This window comes from Podarcis liolepis (genome assembly GCF_965112155.1).
Source record: "Podarcis liolepis genome assembly, chromosome: 12".
Classification (NCBI taxonomy): Eukaryota; Metazoa; Chordata; class Lepidosauria; order Squamata; family Lacertidae; genus Podarcis; species Podarcis liolepis.
The window spans coordinates 22,601,308-22,618,165 of NC_139563.1; the positions used below are offsets into that span (position 1 = coordinate 22,601,308).

Below are 16,858 nucleotides of genomic sequence, written 5' to 3' on the forward strand. Positions count from 1 at the left end.
TGAGAGGAAAGGGACAAAATGAGTGATTATGTCTCACAATCAAGTCTGAGAAATCTACAGCTTTCCAGATGTTACTGAACTACAACCTTCATCATCCCTGACCACTGGCCATGTTGGCTGGGACTGATAGTCTATCAACATCTGGTGGGTCACACTTTTTTTTACCTTTGTTCTAATGATCAACTAAACATGGCATACACACTTGAAATACAATCTTTTTTTCTTTTCTTACATTTAAATGGCCCTTTTGTACCTACGCAAGTGCTAAATATTGTTGTTCGAAGGTTGTATTTAATTTTCTCGAAGTAATCATTGTCTTAATTTATTAGTGATGGATGCCATTTTCAAATAATCGGAAGCATAGGGGAAATATTATAAATACCTCAATCAAAAAGCCAAAAAGATTCAGGACAACCAGAGTACTTATTCTTGTGCCACTCGTTAATTAATGGAATGGTAATGCCCTCTCTAACACAGATAATGTTGAAGAAGGGTTAAACAAATGCATGGAGGAAAGTTGTAAGTCAGCCTTCTAAGTAAGCCCACAAAAGCTACTGGCTTGCTAAAAGATTTGCAGCCTGCATTTCCATGCTGTCAACAGAGAAGGGAAAGCTTTCATTGGTATGGAAACATAGCCTCTAAATAATGCTCTGTTCTGCCTCTACACCTCGCAGAGAACCGTAATTGACAGTTACAGGCAGGATGAAGCTTTCTGACCATTTCCTGCCATCCCTCAAAGGGCTAGTACAAAACATTTATTAAAGTTTGTCAATTTACATACAATACTAATATATGATCAAGTATTAACATTTCAATTAATACTCTTAAAAAGGGGCTCAGTTTGAGGTGGGTTCCCCCCCCCATTGTTTGTATGTACCATAAATGCAAAGAAAGAAGCACAAGAACGAAGAGAAACAAAATGAAAGATGGTAAGGAAAGATGGTGCAGAAAGTGGCAACGGGCAAAGCAGAAAAAAAAGGTACCAGCTCAGAGGCGCAGGGGAATGGAAGCCTGAGAAGAAAAATCTCCTGGTGACATCTCCTGACCACATTTAAGCAAATGCTCACGAAATATCAGTTCATGAGCTTTATCAATAAAATGTTATAGATTTAAAATTTGTTAAAGGAGTTGCAGCCAGAAAATTTGTAAAGGTGGGAGTTCTTCCAAATTATAAAACCACTGCCAGCTCTCAATGCTTGAAGTTGGACAATTATCCTACAAATTAACTACTAATTGTAGCTTCTCCCCCTCCCTCTTCCATCTCCCCCTTCCCATGGCACCATAATGACCGTAAGTAAAGCATGATCTTGCTTCCAAACCTTTTGAGAAGCAAGTTTAGTGGCAAGGGAGACATTCTTCACAGAGAGGAAAGGGCTTTATCCTCTTGTGCAGCCCAGCCACCAATCTCAATTTTGAAAGGGCACACATTTTTACTCCACCCCACCCTGATTTGCAAATGTTACTCACTGACATAAATCCAAATGTAAATCCAAGCAAAACTATACATTTATTCCAGAATAGCTAAGAATATTCCTATTATACAAATACAGTATAAATTCAAGTCACACAATAAAAAAGTACAAACTCCATTACTGAATAAATATATCTAGCTATTTCATTTTAATTGGAAATTAAAGAGGGTAGCTTTTACCTTGAATGTTTGACCCAGCAAACCATACAAACTTAGTATAAATACATTTTTACATAATACCAGAGTAAACCCATTATTAATGATTAGAAAACGTCTAAAGAACAGAATGTGATAAAATAAGCCTGCTGGTGCACTGTCAGAAGGCAGGCAGCAAGCATGTAAATTCATTAAAAGAACAAGACCACAAATCAAGGCCATTCTTATGGAGTGATTTAGCCATGTCTTAACATTCTAAACCAGATAATACTAAAAAGAAAAAAGATGGCACTAACCAGGCAATAAAATGAAAAGCCAGCTTACACTAGTCAACAACTGAACACAGAAGAGTCACAATTGCTCTCTGTATCATTCTTGAAAAAGCCATGTTCCAATTGTCTGAAAAAATCCTGCTCTGCAGAGTGGTCAATTCACTTTAAAACTTGCGACTTAAAAGTTAACTGCATGTTGTTGTTGTTGCTGCTGCTGCTGTTGTTGTTTTAAGCAGCTGAATGTTCTTTGCTTTCATTTAATGAGGAAGAGTGGGAAGTCAGTGAACTAACACACATCCCCCCCCTTTGTTAGAATGTGTGTAGGTTTCAAAATGCAGCATAAAACTACTGTTAAACCATAAGCCGTATTAGCACAGAAACCCTAACAAACCTCTTACTAACTTATTTTTGGCGGTAAGTCAGAGGTAACAGGTTAAAAAATGTTGTGCAAAAAGGGAAAAAACCAACCCTTATAGAAAAGAAAGAGTGTACTGGAAATAGAACAAACATATACAAAAGAACAGAATGGTAAATAACCAGGATCTGAAGGTATATACACAAAGCACTCATTGCAAATCTCAGTCTAGGTTTGTTCCCCTTCACGTTCTTGCTCAGCTTAGGGCACGAATGCTGGATGGAGAACGATAAGGCACCAGGACAGCAGGCAACTGATGCTGTGCCCATCTCAGGAGCAGGCATTCTGCTCAATGTACATCTTTGACAGAGATACGGCCATGGATTTGGCCAGCTCCTCGTCCCTCCTGCGCTGCACCTGAGTCTGCCGGCACCATTCCTCATACTCCGGATTGGGGCACTGACGATCAAGCACAGCGTCGTAATGCCCGTTGCTAAGCCAGCTCAGCCAGATGCTGCGCCGGCTGGGGTCCTCGGGCCCCAGGTAGTGGGCCATGGTGGAGACGGTGGGGCTCTCGGGCCGGCCGCCGGTGGTGAGGTGGATGTTGACGTTCAGCATCTGTCCCATGGCCAGCAACTCCGGGTAGCCGGCCCAGGCGCCGTCCTGGGCGGCGTTGATGAGGAACTCGCCCACATCGCCCTCAATGATGGGGCTGAAGTGGTCCAGGTGGTCGGCGATGTAGTGCACCGTCTGCTCTCGGAGCTCGCCGTGCAGCCGCTGGTCCCCGTTGACGGCCTTGCAGACGGCGCGGTACAAGCAGTTGCCATCGGGGATGATGTGGAAGCGGAAGCGGTCCTTGTGCCGAAGGTACTTGTCCTGCTTCTCCACCTCGGCCAGGTAAAGCGCCAGCTTCTCGCAGCGCTCCGTCGGGCGCACCTGGTAGGGGCTCTCCTCCTCGCCGGCGGCCTCCAGCTCGGCCTCCCGCCGGCAACCGCCAGGCTCCAAGACCCCGGCAGCGGCGGAGGGCGCCTGGCAGGCGGGACGGGCCTCAACGGAGACGCCCGGGTAGGCGCTGGCGGCAGCAGCAGCCGCCGCCGCCGCCTGCATGGCCTGGCAATGCTCGCTGAAGCGGAGGCCGTGGTTGCTGGGCTCCTGCTGCAAGCCGGGCTGGGCGGCGGCGGCGGCAACGGCCGCGCTGGCATCGCCCCCGCCGCCGGTTTCCAGCAGCAGCCACTGGTGGGCGTGCGCCGCGGCCGCCGCCGGGCTCAGCTCGGCCGCCACGACGACGGGCTCCGGGCGCGGCACCAGCCGGATAGGCACGACCCTTTCCAACGGCCTGCGGCGGATCATCTGCGCGCTGGGGCTGTAGCACTGCGGCGCCGGCTGGTGCTGCGCCGGCTTCCTCTGGCCGGGCCCCGCCGGGGGCAGCAGCTCCAGGCAGGAGAAGGCGGGCATGGCGGCGGCTGCTCCCGCTCCGACGACGGCGCTCGAAGTCACTCCTCCTCCGCCTCCTCCAACCGAGTCACTCTCGACTCCCACCGGACCTTGGCCCGAGGGCTCCGGCGAAGGCAAGACCTTGAAGACGACGCCCGTCGGCCCACTCGCTGCGCTGCTCGCCGCTGCTGTGGCTGCGGCCGCCGGGTAGTGAGTGACGATGGTGCTGTAGAGCTGCATCCTCGGCCCTTTATAGGCGGCGGCGGCCGTAACAGCAGCCCGGGGAAGGCCGCAGGGGCCGGGCCAGGGAGCGACCACGGGGCCCGCCGCCGCCGCCCCTCCTCCTCGCAGGAAGCCAGAAAGGATGAGGCGCCAGAGTAAAAATAAACACGGGCATCACCCTCCTGTCGTCACCGGCCTGCAACTGCCGCCCCTCTGCCCTTGCTCCTCACAGAGGCCGCGACGGAGCCCCAAGGCAGCGGCCCCCACTCTCTTCCCCCTCAGGCCGCGCCGGAGCGGGAATTCCTTCTGCGCCACAGCTCCGGGCGGGTTCCCTCCTCCTCTCTCTCTCTCTCCTAGGCCCAGAGCCTCCTGGAAGGTACTGGAGGCCTTGTCGCTCACTCGCGCAGGCGGGGGGGGGGGGGAGGAGGCCGGGCCTTGTTTACTTCCCTCCCTTCAGCACGTTGGAAGACACACGTCGTCAAGGCGCGAGGGAGAGGGCGTGGCTTGGCGCTGAGCTCTATGGCTGCGCCGCTGCGTCGCCGTAGGACGACAATTTGAAAAATGAAAATAAAGCCTTTTGCGCATGCGTGTCTGTCTTACCCTCTGCTCGGGTCAGTCCGTCTGTCAGCGACGTTACCCCGTGGACGTGGTTCAGTGCGTACCTAGCTGTACTCAAACGTTAGGAGTCTGATCGAGTTATAAAGATCTTTATTAGGAATTGGGGGTACCCGTTGGTGCAAGCGTGGCATATATTTGAAATGCATAAGCATTTCGGGTTTCATATTTTTTAAATACAGTAAGTGAATTAAATAGCATTGCCGCCTATTTAAGACAGTGGCTCTTAATTAACATTCAGTCAATGCATATTCAGTGCACAGGGCTCATCCACACACAACTACAGTGCCCACCGCCCTTAACAAAATACAACCCTCAGGATTCTTTGGTGGGAGCAATGTGCATGAAACGTCCTTTAAATGTATGGTTTTGGATCGTCCCTCAGTTTTATCGTGGGGTGGGTACTCCTTATCCATGCATTTTTTTTCACAGCATCTGCATGACGTTGGCATCAAAATGCCAGCTCATATTCCCTGCAGGATTTATCATTTCTGTTAAAAATAAGTTAAGCTAAAAAAACACCTGCTCTAATTACTTGTTTGCAATATTTGAACAACCCATTAATAATATTAAGCATCTGGAAGCACCGTGAAATTACTTAACGGTTCTACTGACTGAAATGTAATACAGCAGTGAGCAACCTTTTTAGTTTGGGCACGATATCAAAGCCCCAAAGTCTTCAGATTGGTAGTAGTCATAGGTAAAATGAATCACTACACAAACTTGCTTCTAAGCCAGCAGTCACCAGTCTTTTTGGACCAGTGGGTACATCTCTAATTTTGAGAGGGGCTTCTGGGTGCCAGTCACAAAATGGCTGCCATGAGGGGGCATAACATAACACATAATGAGACAGTTACAGATGGGTAGCCGTGTTGGTCTGCCATAGTCAAAATAAAAAAATTCTTTCCTGTAGCACCTTAAAGACCAACTAAGTTAGTTCTTGGTATAAGCTTTCGTGTGCATGCACACTTCTTCAGATACACTGAAACAGAAGTTGCCAGATCCTTCTATATATAGAGAAGGTGGGGAGGGGTATTACTCAGAAGGGTGGTGGGAATCGGAGATTGGCAGATGGTTGAGATGAGCCTGATGAGCCTGTTGACGACTCTTAACGACTGTAATGGGTCTTACAGGAAAAGGCAAGGGGTGAGAAGGTGAGAAATGGCTTAGTCAGGTATAATGAGATAAGAATCCAATGTCTCTGTTCAGACCAGGTCTCTCCATTGTTTTAAGTTTGGTAATGAGTTGCAATTCAGCAGCTTCTCTTTCCAGTCTATTTCTGAAATTCCTTTGTAGTAAAACAGCTACTTTGAGATCTTGTATAGAATGTCCTGGGAGATTGAAGTGTTCTCCTACTGGTTTCTCTGTTTTGTGATTCTTGATGTCAGAAAAGATTCTTGACATCAAGAATCACAAAACATCAAGAATCACAAAACAGAGTCTGACATCAAGAATCACAAAACAGAGAAACCAGTAGGAGAACACTTCAATCTCCCAGGACATTCTATACAAGATCTCAAAGTAGCTGTTTTACTACAAAGGAATTTCAGAAATAGACTGGAAAGAGAAGCTGCTGAATTGCAACTCATTACCAAACTTAAAACAATGGAGAGACCTGGTCTGAACAGAGACATTGGATTCTTATCTCATTATACCTGACTAAGCCATTTCTCACCTTCTCACCCCTTGCCTTTTCCTGTAAGACCTATTACAGTCGTTAAGAGTCGTCAACAGGCTCATCAGGCTCATCTCAACCATCTGCCAATCTCCGATTCCCACCACCCTTCTGAGTAATACCCCTCCCCACCTTCTCTATATATAGAAGGATCTGGCAACTTCTGTTTCAGTGTATCTGAAGAAGTGTGCATGCACACGAAAGCTTATACCAAGAACTAACTTAGTTGGTCTTTAAGGTGCTACAGGAAAGAGCATAATGAGACAGTACAGTCATGGTGAAACTTTCCCCACAGTTATATTTCCATACTACAGAAGACTTTACCTGCTGAATTTCTGCCTGCTGTTAAAGGCACAGAAACCTTCTTTTCCCACAATGCCAACCCTAACCTTTAGCTCATGGATAGGCAAACTAATGCCTGGGGGCTGGATCAATCTAGCCTGCAGACGGTCTAGGAATCAGCGTGCTTTTACATGAGTAGAATGTGCCCTTTTATTTAAAATGCATCTCTGGGCTATTTGTGGGGCATAGGAATTCATTCATATATTTTTTTCAAAATATAGTCCGGCCCCCCACAAGGTCTGAGGGACAGTGGACCAGCCCCCTGCTGAAAAAGTTTGCTGACCCCTGCTGTAGCTCTTACACAACAGGAGGCCTGCCCAAGCCTCTTTGACTTTTGCATGGAGGAGAGATTATGTAACAGCCAGCTCATACTTCCTGTGGGAGAGAGAGCAGGCAAAAGAGAAAGGGGGTGCCTCTCTCTAGTTCAGGTTTTAGCTCCACCCATTGCTGCTCTGACATTTCCCACCCCTACTCTTGAGGTCCCCAGCCTCAGATGAATGCCCCTCACAGCCCTGCCATTAAAAGAAATCCATGGGGAAAAGGGCATTCACGATATCCTAATCCATATACAAATTAATAGCCAATGATTCTTAGGGTTACATGTAGCACCCAGTATTATAGTACTTATCAACACAATAAGCCTACAAAGAGTGCCTTGACAGACTGGTCACCAAGCTAGAGTTTAGCTCTGTCCTTGAAGAACCATTCCTTCAGTGACAACAACAGTGGAATGATATTGATGTGAATATTTAAGTTTCCGTTCTAGTGATTCATAGTTAGCTTAACTGCCTCTGTGGTGTTCATGAATCAAGTTACAGCTTTTAACACACCAATATATTAATAGACATTTACCTAAATCACTTGTGATCAGAAACAGGTGCCATGCAGAGTGCAACCCGATTCTATTCTGACATAAACTAGTTGACCAATTATTTTTTGTTCACAGAAAGAGCTGGCGCAAACATTTTAATCCTTTTAACTGCTGAATTGGAACCAGATATTGACATAAAGTCATTTTCCTTGAAAGACAAGTCATGCATTACTGAGGGAGAGACATAAGGATTAAATATTATATATATTTAATTATATATAATTACATTATATAATAAAATTATATATATATTCAAAATAAAGGTTTTAAAATTATATTCATTTTACTGTTTACAATGGTTTTCCCATGTCATCTCACAAATCTTCCGTTGTCCTAGAATGCAGCTGAATCAGAACAACACATCAGAATTCTGAAATGCAGAATTTCTCTTCCATTTTTACAGAGCAAACCTATGCATATTTATTCAGTATTGAGACCCACTGCATTCAATGAGACTCCCATTGCATGTAAGCATGCACAGGATTGCACCCTAAATCCCTGACTTATGCAACAAGATCCCCAGCCTTTATATACCCAATGAACAACCAAATGTCTATTGAGTAACCGGATTTGGAATTATGGATGTGGGAAGTAATTCTACAATTATTAACAACCCTGAAGTTGCTTTTGTTAAAAAAAGAAGTTCAGCCTCCTATCACTAAAATGATCTTAAGACTGGATGTTCAAGTTGCTGCTGTACTGGGACAAAGGCAAAGAGAAAGGAGATCAGGCTCTAGTGGTAGGTGGTTTGGTGATTTGCAGATGATCAGCAAGGTTTTCTTACTCCCAGTAGTTTTCCAACAGCAAGTAAAACTGAATGAAGAAGAAAAAAATCTCTGCTGTTGCTCACCTTGTGCTAATAGCTTATCTCTTAGCAGGAGCAGCCAACACCCTTCAGATGTTTCTGGACTATAAATCCCATTATCTCCAGCCATTGGCCATGCTCCCTCTGGTTGATGGGAGTTGTAGTGCCACACTGGTTACAGCTGTGGCCATACTTGTAAAATAAGACTATTAATTCGAACAGATCTTAGTGCAACTCTTCTGACCACATTGTGACTTTTGCTTTGGATCACGAGTAACTCTCAAGATGCACATTTTTATTTGTACAGCTTAAGGGGCACAGTAGGTAATTGATGCCACTCCCCTCCTTACCTACTGTTCCACATTCCTTAGATTTCTGAACCTGGTGGTCCTAACGAAAGAAAACTGCAGATTTTGCAAGTCTGGAGGTTGCCCACCTCTAACCCAGGAGGAACCAAAGTTGCTCAAGTCTAAACATTTGTTGCCATCTTAAAGCCTTCACTTTGGCAAGGAGATGTCAACTGACAGTGCACAGCGACAGGCAGTGCTGACTACCCTGACCCTGGTTTCACTCTTCCAGGTTATCTTCTTCTCAAGCACTTCAGTCTTTCAGTGCTCTGATCCCAGTGGCCTGGGAGGGGGGGAGATACTGAGAAATGGGAAGGGGCTGCAGCTCAATGGCAGAACATCTGCTTTGCATGCAGGTTCAGTCTCTGGGAGAGACCCCTGTCTGAAATCCTGGAGAACTGCTGCCAGTCATTGAAGACCATGTTGAACCAGCTGTACCTATGACCTGACTCAGTATAAGGTAAGCTCCTGTGTTTAAAGCAGGGAAATGAAGGGTATCTCAGAGCACTAATTCAGCCACGTTCCTATCTATGTCACTTGCTGTGTCCAGCGGCCCTCCATTTCTATCACACATCAGATGTAACAGGACAGAAATAGAAACACAGGAGCATGAGAGAATCAAATATGAATTATTATCTCACAGGTCTACTGTGAGGCTGAACGGTAAGGCTGCAATTCACTCCACTTAGAGGTGTTATATAACTGGCTAACAGCAAACATTTCATAAGTTAAATTCTACCTTTGAGTAGAAGTTAAATTACTTAACATAATTCTCAATTTCAAAAGGAATAATTTAGTCACCTGCGCTGCAGTTGAGGGCATTCTAGTTCTAATACATCAGGAGGAATTTCAGCTGTGGATGAGCTTTGGAGCCAAGTTCTTTGGTTACATTTCTTTGAGCAAAGGCAAGAGGGTGAATCAAAGGAAGAGTGTGGAATTTGTAATGCTTTAAAAATTTCCACTCTTTAAAGCTTCTGTATAATCTTTTAAAACTGGAAAACATTAACACATTTGTCACATTTAAGGAATTCAAAGTAGTACTTGATGTGACTTCATTGAAAGCATACGGTGACATTATGTTCCCCCTTGAATATCTATCTGAATGATTCAGTGTAAAAGTGATCCTCGACATTCCACTGTCTCTTAGCAACTGTCCTGACTGAGCTGACAGACTTGGCATCTCTAGGAAAGCGATACTTTCAGAATGAGCGTCAATGACATCACAGTACCTCACTCAAACTGAAGGCAACATTGGCTTTTTTTTTAAAGCAGCATATGCATGCTGCTACCTTTTTTTACATGTTAAAAATAGGAAATGCACAACAGTAATTATTTTGGGTTTTTCACATCTTGTGTAACTAAAAGAAAAAGAAAAAAAGAGTATACATTTCCTCCCCAGGGGACAGCGCACACACCTAAACTCACAAACCTTGAGTATTTCACAAGCATGAAAACAGGAATCATAATAATAGAATCAGAGACTCTTGGAGCTGGAAGCTACCATGAAGGTCATCTAGTCCAACCCCCTGCAATGCAAGAATCTTTCGCCCAGCATGGAGCTCGAACCCACAACCCTGAGATTAAGTGTCTCATGCTCTACCAACTGAACTATCTATGGTTAGGAGTTTCAATTTACCTGTGCATCTTGTTTGGGGGCTCCTTAGAATATTCCAACACTCTAACTGCTAGACAGCAGACTAGATTATCCTATGAACAGGTTCCTTGGTAAAGGATGGACTACGAGAGTCGGTTAGGGTGGCCAGATGCAGAAGAGGACAGAGGTCTTAACACTTTTCTACAGCTGTGCAGAAGAGGGGATTTAAGCATGTGTATCTTGGGCTGGGGTTCAAAGTGATGAACAATGCTGACCTGAATTCAGACCCTGTTGACTTCCCTTACACTCAAACAGGGTGTGAGGAAGGCCAAAAAAGCGAGTGACCTTAAAATGGACTCTCCTGTTTTTATACAAATGCAGTACAATCATTGCTGGTTGCATTGCCAGGTCTCCTGTGTTGCATTGCCACAGATCCTGTGCTCACTTGCTGTCTCTTGTATGGATGTGAAAGGGAAATTTGGGGGCCTACTTAGAGTAGTGTATGTTGACTGTCAAAGGTCTTCAAAGCCACCATCTGGACAGGCCAACTAGGTATCTGAATGAATCTGCTGGATCAAAGAATTGTATCAGAACAGACCAAAATATAAACACTCTATACAGAAGTTGCTCCTTTTACACAGTAGTCAAAGAATGTGAAGCTGGACATTTTAAAGAAATTGTGTATGGTTCCGCAATTTGTTGAATTTATTTACATTTATTCTTATGGCTTTGCAATCCATAAGACCTATAGCCTTAAACATATAAAATCTCTGAACAACTCAGCGCTCGCCGCAACATAGCGTTCATGAAGGGACGCAGTGACTGCCAGCAATGCCGTTGAAATGTCACTGCCTGTCAGCTCGCCAGACATTCTTTGTGACGCTGCAACTATGCTATGCATATACTTAGAATCAGCATTCCCACAAATGATGTAAGTTACATACTCGGTGGCAATATGAGTGTGTCAGTATCAAGAACTGGTCTTTTACGAGAAGATGCGCTTTTTATTTCTAAAGCACAAGTAAGTTAGACTGGGCTTCCAGTAACATTTAAGAGTAACAGGGCAAGGATGGAAATAGGGTGAATTAAATAAATAAAACCACTTCTAGCCTGCATTTCCTCAATAAGCCCAACATGGCTCACAGCACAAGTTTTTTTTTTAAAAAAGAGCAACTTAACCATTTTAAAAACAATTTGGTATCAGAAATAAGTAACTGGCTTCCTATCTCCCTGCCAGGGAGAAGGTTCAACTCCAATTACCTGGTGCCCGGGGACTGCAGGAGAAAGGGAAAAGGACACTCTGGTCCTGTCCATCAGCCAAAGGACCCTGAGCAAACATTTGTTATTGAAGCAAGAACAGCAGCCAGGGAAGATCAGCTGGAGAAATAAGACCCACTTACAGCATACGGCTTCATTTTGGTCTCCTTTCTCCTCCTTTGTGTGTCTTTTCAAGTTTGCAGCTAGACTGACAACAGGGCCAGCCTCTCTTCCTTGATGTCAGCCACTTTTCGGAGTTAATGGTTGTCTGAAAAACGGGATAAAACAAGATAAAAATAAATAAATTCAATAAAGCAGCCATAAAAGATGAAAACAACAGAGCAACAAAAGATAAAAAAGGCTGTAACCATTAGAGGGCTTGTCCACAGGCTCTGCTCACCCATCATCCATCCTGATTCCCTTGCACAAAGCCTAGGTGGGGCTCCAGTTTATATGGAACATTCACTCTTGAGCTGTTTATAGGGAGGCTGTATGACAATGAGCACTCATCCTGCATTGATCCTGATTTGCTAGTAGGGTGTGTATTACACATCTTCCCATTAATCGCTCAATTGTCCCATATAGTTCAATGCATTTTCTCATACCTTTCCAAACCACAAAAAAAGCCATTCGGAAAAAGTGGATGTGTTGCGCTAGAGCAGGGGTCTGCAATCCGCGGCTCCGGAGCCGCATGCGGCTCTTTTACATCTTTGCTGCGGCTCCGGGATGGATACTAGCGAGGGGAGGAGGCGCATTGTGCGCCCCGACACTCCTCACTGTGGCGGGCACTGTACTGGCTGTGACGTCGCATGGGGGCGGTGTGTGCGTTAGTCACGCACCATCCTGACGTCACCTTCCCGCCCACTGTCAGATTGTGGCTCCAGAGATATATTTGTTTTAAATGTCGCAATGGTTTTGCGGCTCCCAGTTGTTGTTTTTTCTTCGGAAACGGGTCCAAGTGGCTCTTTTTGTCTTAAAGGTTGCAGACCCCTGCGCTAGAGCAAAGTATCACTTTAATTGTGCAAAGCTAAAGTTCCAGTATGCACTTGAATGCATCCTGAAAAACATAGTGTAGAGGTAGCTTAACCTCAGCAATTCAAAATGCTTCCCCCAAAAAGGGAGCAATCGTTCTACATCTTGCCATACACCTTTGTATCTTCTATGAACATGCATGAAAATATCCATGCTGTAGTCACCAGAAGGGCCACAGAAAATACTGGATTTTGTGAAAAGCGATTTTTCTGATGTATGCCACCTGCCTCTCCACCCCACCCCTGCCATTTATGCAAAAAGTCTACTTCTCTGTTGCAGTCAGGGAAAGAAAGCATATTATGTGCGTAGGTGCAGTCTCATGGTTCTGCTAATAAAGAAAAATGTCTCCCACACTTCAAAGTTTCTGGTGGTTTAGTAATCACTGATTGCTGGGCACCTTCCAAGGAGCATTTGGATTATACAGGAGGAAAACCACAACAGAGCAAACAACTCTGGCAAAACACTGGTATCCAATGACGCCAGCCGCAATGCTGCGCTAACAGCTACTTTACTAAATATAAGACGGGCAAAGACTACAAGTGGAACATTTGCAAATAGTGAAGGAGGGAGCTATACTTTCCTTCACTCTGCCTGCTCCCTTGATGAATCCTGACTTACGCCGACCCTGTTCCCTTAGCAGTTGTTCTCTTTGCTTATCCAGCCTATCTAATTTATATTGCAAATAAACAGCTTGGACAGAGATGTGTCATCTGTGTTCTGTAACTACCTTGCACAGTGTTGCAAGCAATTGAATGTCTAGCAGCAGTTATCACACCAGCAAGGAATGTTACGTATTGTTTTGTGATATACCCACTTCCACAAAGGGCAGCAAGCTCCTGGAGCCACTGTATATTGCAACCATTTTCTTGTGTTTTACAAATAAAAGTATGGGCCCTAGTGAAAGGAAGGGAAAGAGTGAGACTTGCATTAGAAGAGGCATCTGCAACAAAATGTTGCATTGTGGATGTAGTGTTCTCTTGCCCAGGAATTCAGCAATGCCCCTTGCATGGATACAGTGGTACCTCGGGTTAAGTACTTAATTCGTTCCGGAGGTCCGTACTTAACCTGAAACTGTTCTTAACCTGAAGCACCACTTTAGCTAATGGGGCTTCCTGCTGCCGCCACACCGCTGGAGCACGATTTCTGTTCTCATCCTGAAGCAAAGTTCTTAACCTGAGGTAATATTTCTGGGTTAGCGGAGTCTGTAACCTGAAGTGTATGTAACCCGAGGTACCACTGTACTCCATTCTATTCCCTCTCCATCTGACCTTCTATTTTCCTGCCCTCTGCCTGCCAGCTAGCATGAACGTTATTAGCCCTCATTGGGCTTTGGGGGTTTTCCCCTGCCCCAAATATCATGTAGGTTTCTTTTTCTCTAAAGGTTTTTATGTGCTCCTGCAAAGCCAGGGATTTCCAGCCAGCTCTTCCTCAGTGCATCTGGCTTTCAACCAGAAGGTTGGTGGTTTGAGCCCAGCCAGGGATGGCTGTGGGCAGGATTCCCTCGGGATCCCCTGCAACTCTACAATTCTATGATTTAATGCTGATGCCTCTTTTTGGACATGGATGATGCTGTTCTGGCTACAAAAGAACTGGCATCCGAAGAACTGGGCTTCCTATTACAGTAGTATATATGATGATGATTACTGTATATCCAGGGCAGTTTAACCATATTGTTTTGTCTCCTAGGTAACAACAGGCAAAAATATGATTAACCATTATCAAATTTTAATTATTACATAATTAATGGAAACCATTATTATTTATTTATTTCCTTGTTGCAAAATTGTACACACAAAATTGTATGCACTTAAATCATAAAACATGACGTGCCTAACAAAAAACGGGTCACTAGGGGAATAAACTACTCAACGTATTATTTTACAGTACATAATAATGAGATAATTACTGTAAACTGGTAAAATGAGTCATTCAGAAAATCAGCCTGGAAAACAGGAGGGTAATAGGAGTGAGCTAATGAGTGGTGCCTGCTTATCTATGCCATGCTGCAATATATGCTGCAAGTATTTCTCATCTCTGTGTTGTTTCATTTGTATATTTAATAAAATCACACCATACAGTGTAAAAATTACAATTGTTTTTCTCTCCCCTTGCCACCTTCAGTTTTTGCAACAGCTTTTCCATTATGGCTGTTTGCCAGATTATATTATACCACTGATCAATATTCATCAAGTGGAAAACGATTCTAAATTATATTTAATTATGTAACCTTACAAACATGCTCCAGCACATCATCCATGTTGCCGCTCAAATATTCCAAAATCAATCACATATCCTTCTGAATTTTAATTTGAATACAATGAGGCTGCCATGTCCAACTTTTTTAAAAGCTCCTCTGATTACAGTAGAAAAGCTGAACGCTGATTAAAACACCATTCCCATCAGGAGAACTTTGAAGTCATTAACTTTGGCTAACAGTGTTCACATATAGTTAACAGTGCAATCCTATACATATTTACTCAGAAGTAAGCCCCTCTTTGCTTTCAACAGGGCTTACTTACCTGAGAGTAGAGGACTGCCCTTTCCTGGGAGTCTGAGTCCCATCGATCTCAATGGGGCTTAGTTTTGAGAAGACACACACAGAACTTCAGTGCCACAAAAACTTTTGGGAGAGGCTGTAATTCAGAGGTATCAGGCTGGGAAACATCACTGTCTGCAATTGTGAGCACTATTGCCAATCAGATTAGGCAGCACAGAGCGAGATTAACCAGTGATCTGATTTATGATAAAGCAGTTTAATATCTCATAAATACTCTTCCATTAATGGGGGTAGGGAATGCTTTCATCCTTCTTAGAAACTAGGAATCACTCTGTGTGGTGCTATAAATATGTCCCAGGGATTCAATAAATGGTAAGTTATGACAAATAACAAGCGTTCTCCAAATTCCAGTTCGCTCTTGCTATTCCTGTGCTAACGTTCCACTTTGAAATCTAGCTCGGCATCCTGATCTCATGGTGGGCAACCAGGTCTACTCGTGGGAAATTTGCAAGCAGGACTTGAGCACCAGAGCACTCTCCCCTTTCAGTTACCAGATACTGGAATTTAGAAGCTTTATTACCTCCGGCTGTGGAGGCAGAGTGTAGCCATCATGACTAGTAGCGATTGAGAGCCTTATTCTCCATGAATTTGTCCAATCCTTCTTTTAAAGCCACCCAAGTCAGTGACTCTGACTCATGTCACACCAGGTGAAGTGCTAGCTCAGTGGGTGGAACATGAGGGTTGTGGGTTTGAGCCCCACGTTGGGAAAAAGATGCTTGCCTTGCAGGCGGTTGGAATAGATGACCCTCGTGGTCCCTTCCAACTCTACAATTCCACAATTCTATCCAACAACATATGGCTTCCCCTGTCCTAGTCTACTTGAGAGCTGACCCCATTGAATGCAATAGGACATTTTTCTGAGTAGACATGTATTGGATTACACAGTAAGGCTGCAGTCCTGAACACAAGTACTTGGGGGCCAACCGCAGTGGATGAATTGGGACTTACTTTAAAGTAAACATCCCTAAACTGTTCTGCTAAACTATCTTCCTTTTGGGTAACATTTCTATTGCATACCGTATTTTTCGCCCCATAGGGCGTACCGGCCCATAGGACGCACCTAGGTTGTTTTTTGGGGGGGGGATAAAGGGGAAAAAATTACACACACCCCCAGGCGCGGGGCTGGGGCGGGGGAAGCCCGAGCTTCCCCCGACCCCAGCCCCCAGAACAGGGGGCTCCCGCCGGGCTCCCATGCCTTGCGGATATCTGCCTGAAGCCCAAACCAGGTTGGGGAATAGCGGGATGGCGGCGCTCCACCTCCCCGCTGTCCCCTGAGCTTGTGGGGCTGGCGGCAGGGAGAAGCGCACTTCTCCTCACCGCCAGCCTCCAAACCAGGTCGGGGAACCGAAGCCCGGGGCGCGTTGTGCAGCGCGCCCCAGGCTTTGAGATGCAGGCTGCTATCCGCAAGCCTAGGGAGCCCGACGGGAACTCCCGCGGGCTCCCAAGGCTTGCAGAGAGCTTCCTGAGGTGTGCACCGACCCCTCTCGCTCTCCAGGCTTCAGCGAAAGCCTGCATTCGCCCCATAGGACGCACACACATTTCCCCTTCATTTTTGGAGGGGGGAAAGTGCGTCCTATAGGGCGAAAAATACGGTAATTTGATCCATCAGTCAAGTAAATGGAAATAGTACAGTGAGGCCTCTAGCAAGCACATGTCCTAATAAGTGCTAGAAAAATATCCCTATAATGAGAATAATAATACATTGAAGACATTCCACTCCACCAAGGATTAGACAGCACATCCTCTACTCTCCTGGCCAGCAAATAGTTTTGAGGGTTGGGATGCTTTAATCATATAACACTTACATTGCTAAGTGATGTACATAGGTAAAAAAACAACAAGACAAACATATT

At 45.1% G+C, this 16,858-nt stretch overlaps 1 protein-coding gene across 1 annotated transcript; it reads right to left on the reverse strand.

Annotated features, from left to right (window-relative positions):
* Positions 1-1,488: 1,488 nt before the first annotated feature.
* Positions 1,489-4,426, reverse strand: OTUD1 (OTU deubiquitinase 1). The gene has a single exon (XM_083467560.1). The coding sequence runs from the start codon at positions 3,926-3,928 to the stop codon at positions 2,585-2,587; it is 1,344 nt and encodes a 447-aa protein (XP_083323686.1). The 5' UTR covers positions 3,929-4,426; the 3' UTR covers positions 1,489-2,584.
* Between the last annotated feature and the right edge of the window lie 12,432 nt (positions 4,427-16,858).

Bases quoted from the DNA above. Each gene is read 5' to 3' on its own strand.
- OTUD1 (XM_083467560.1), bottom strand. From the start codon at position 3,928: ATGCAGCTCTACAGCACCATCGTCACTCACTACCCGGCGGCCGCAGCC.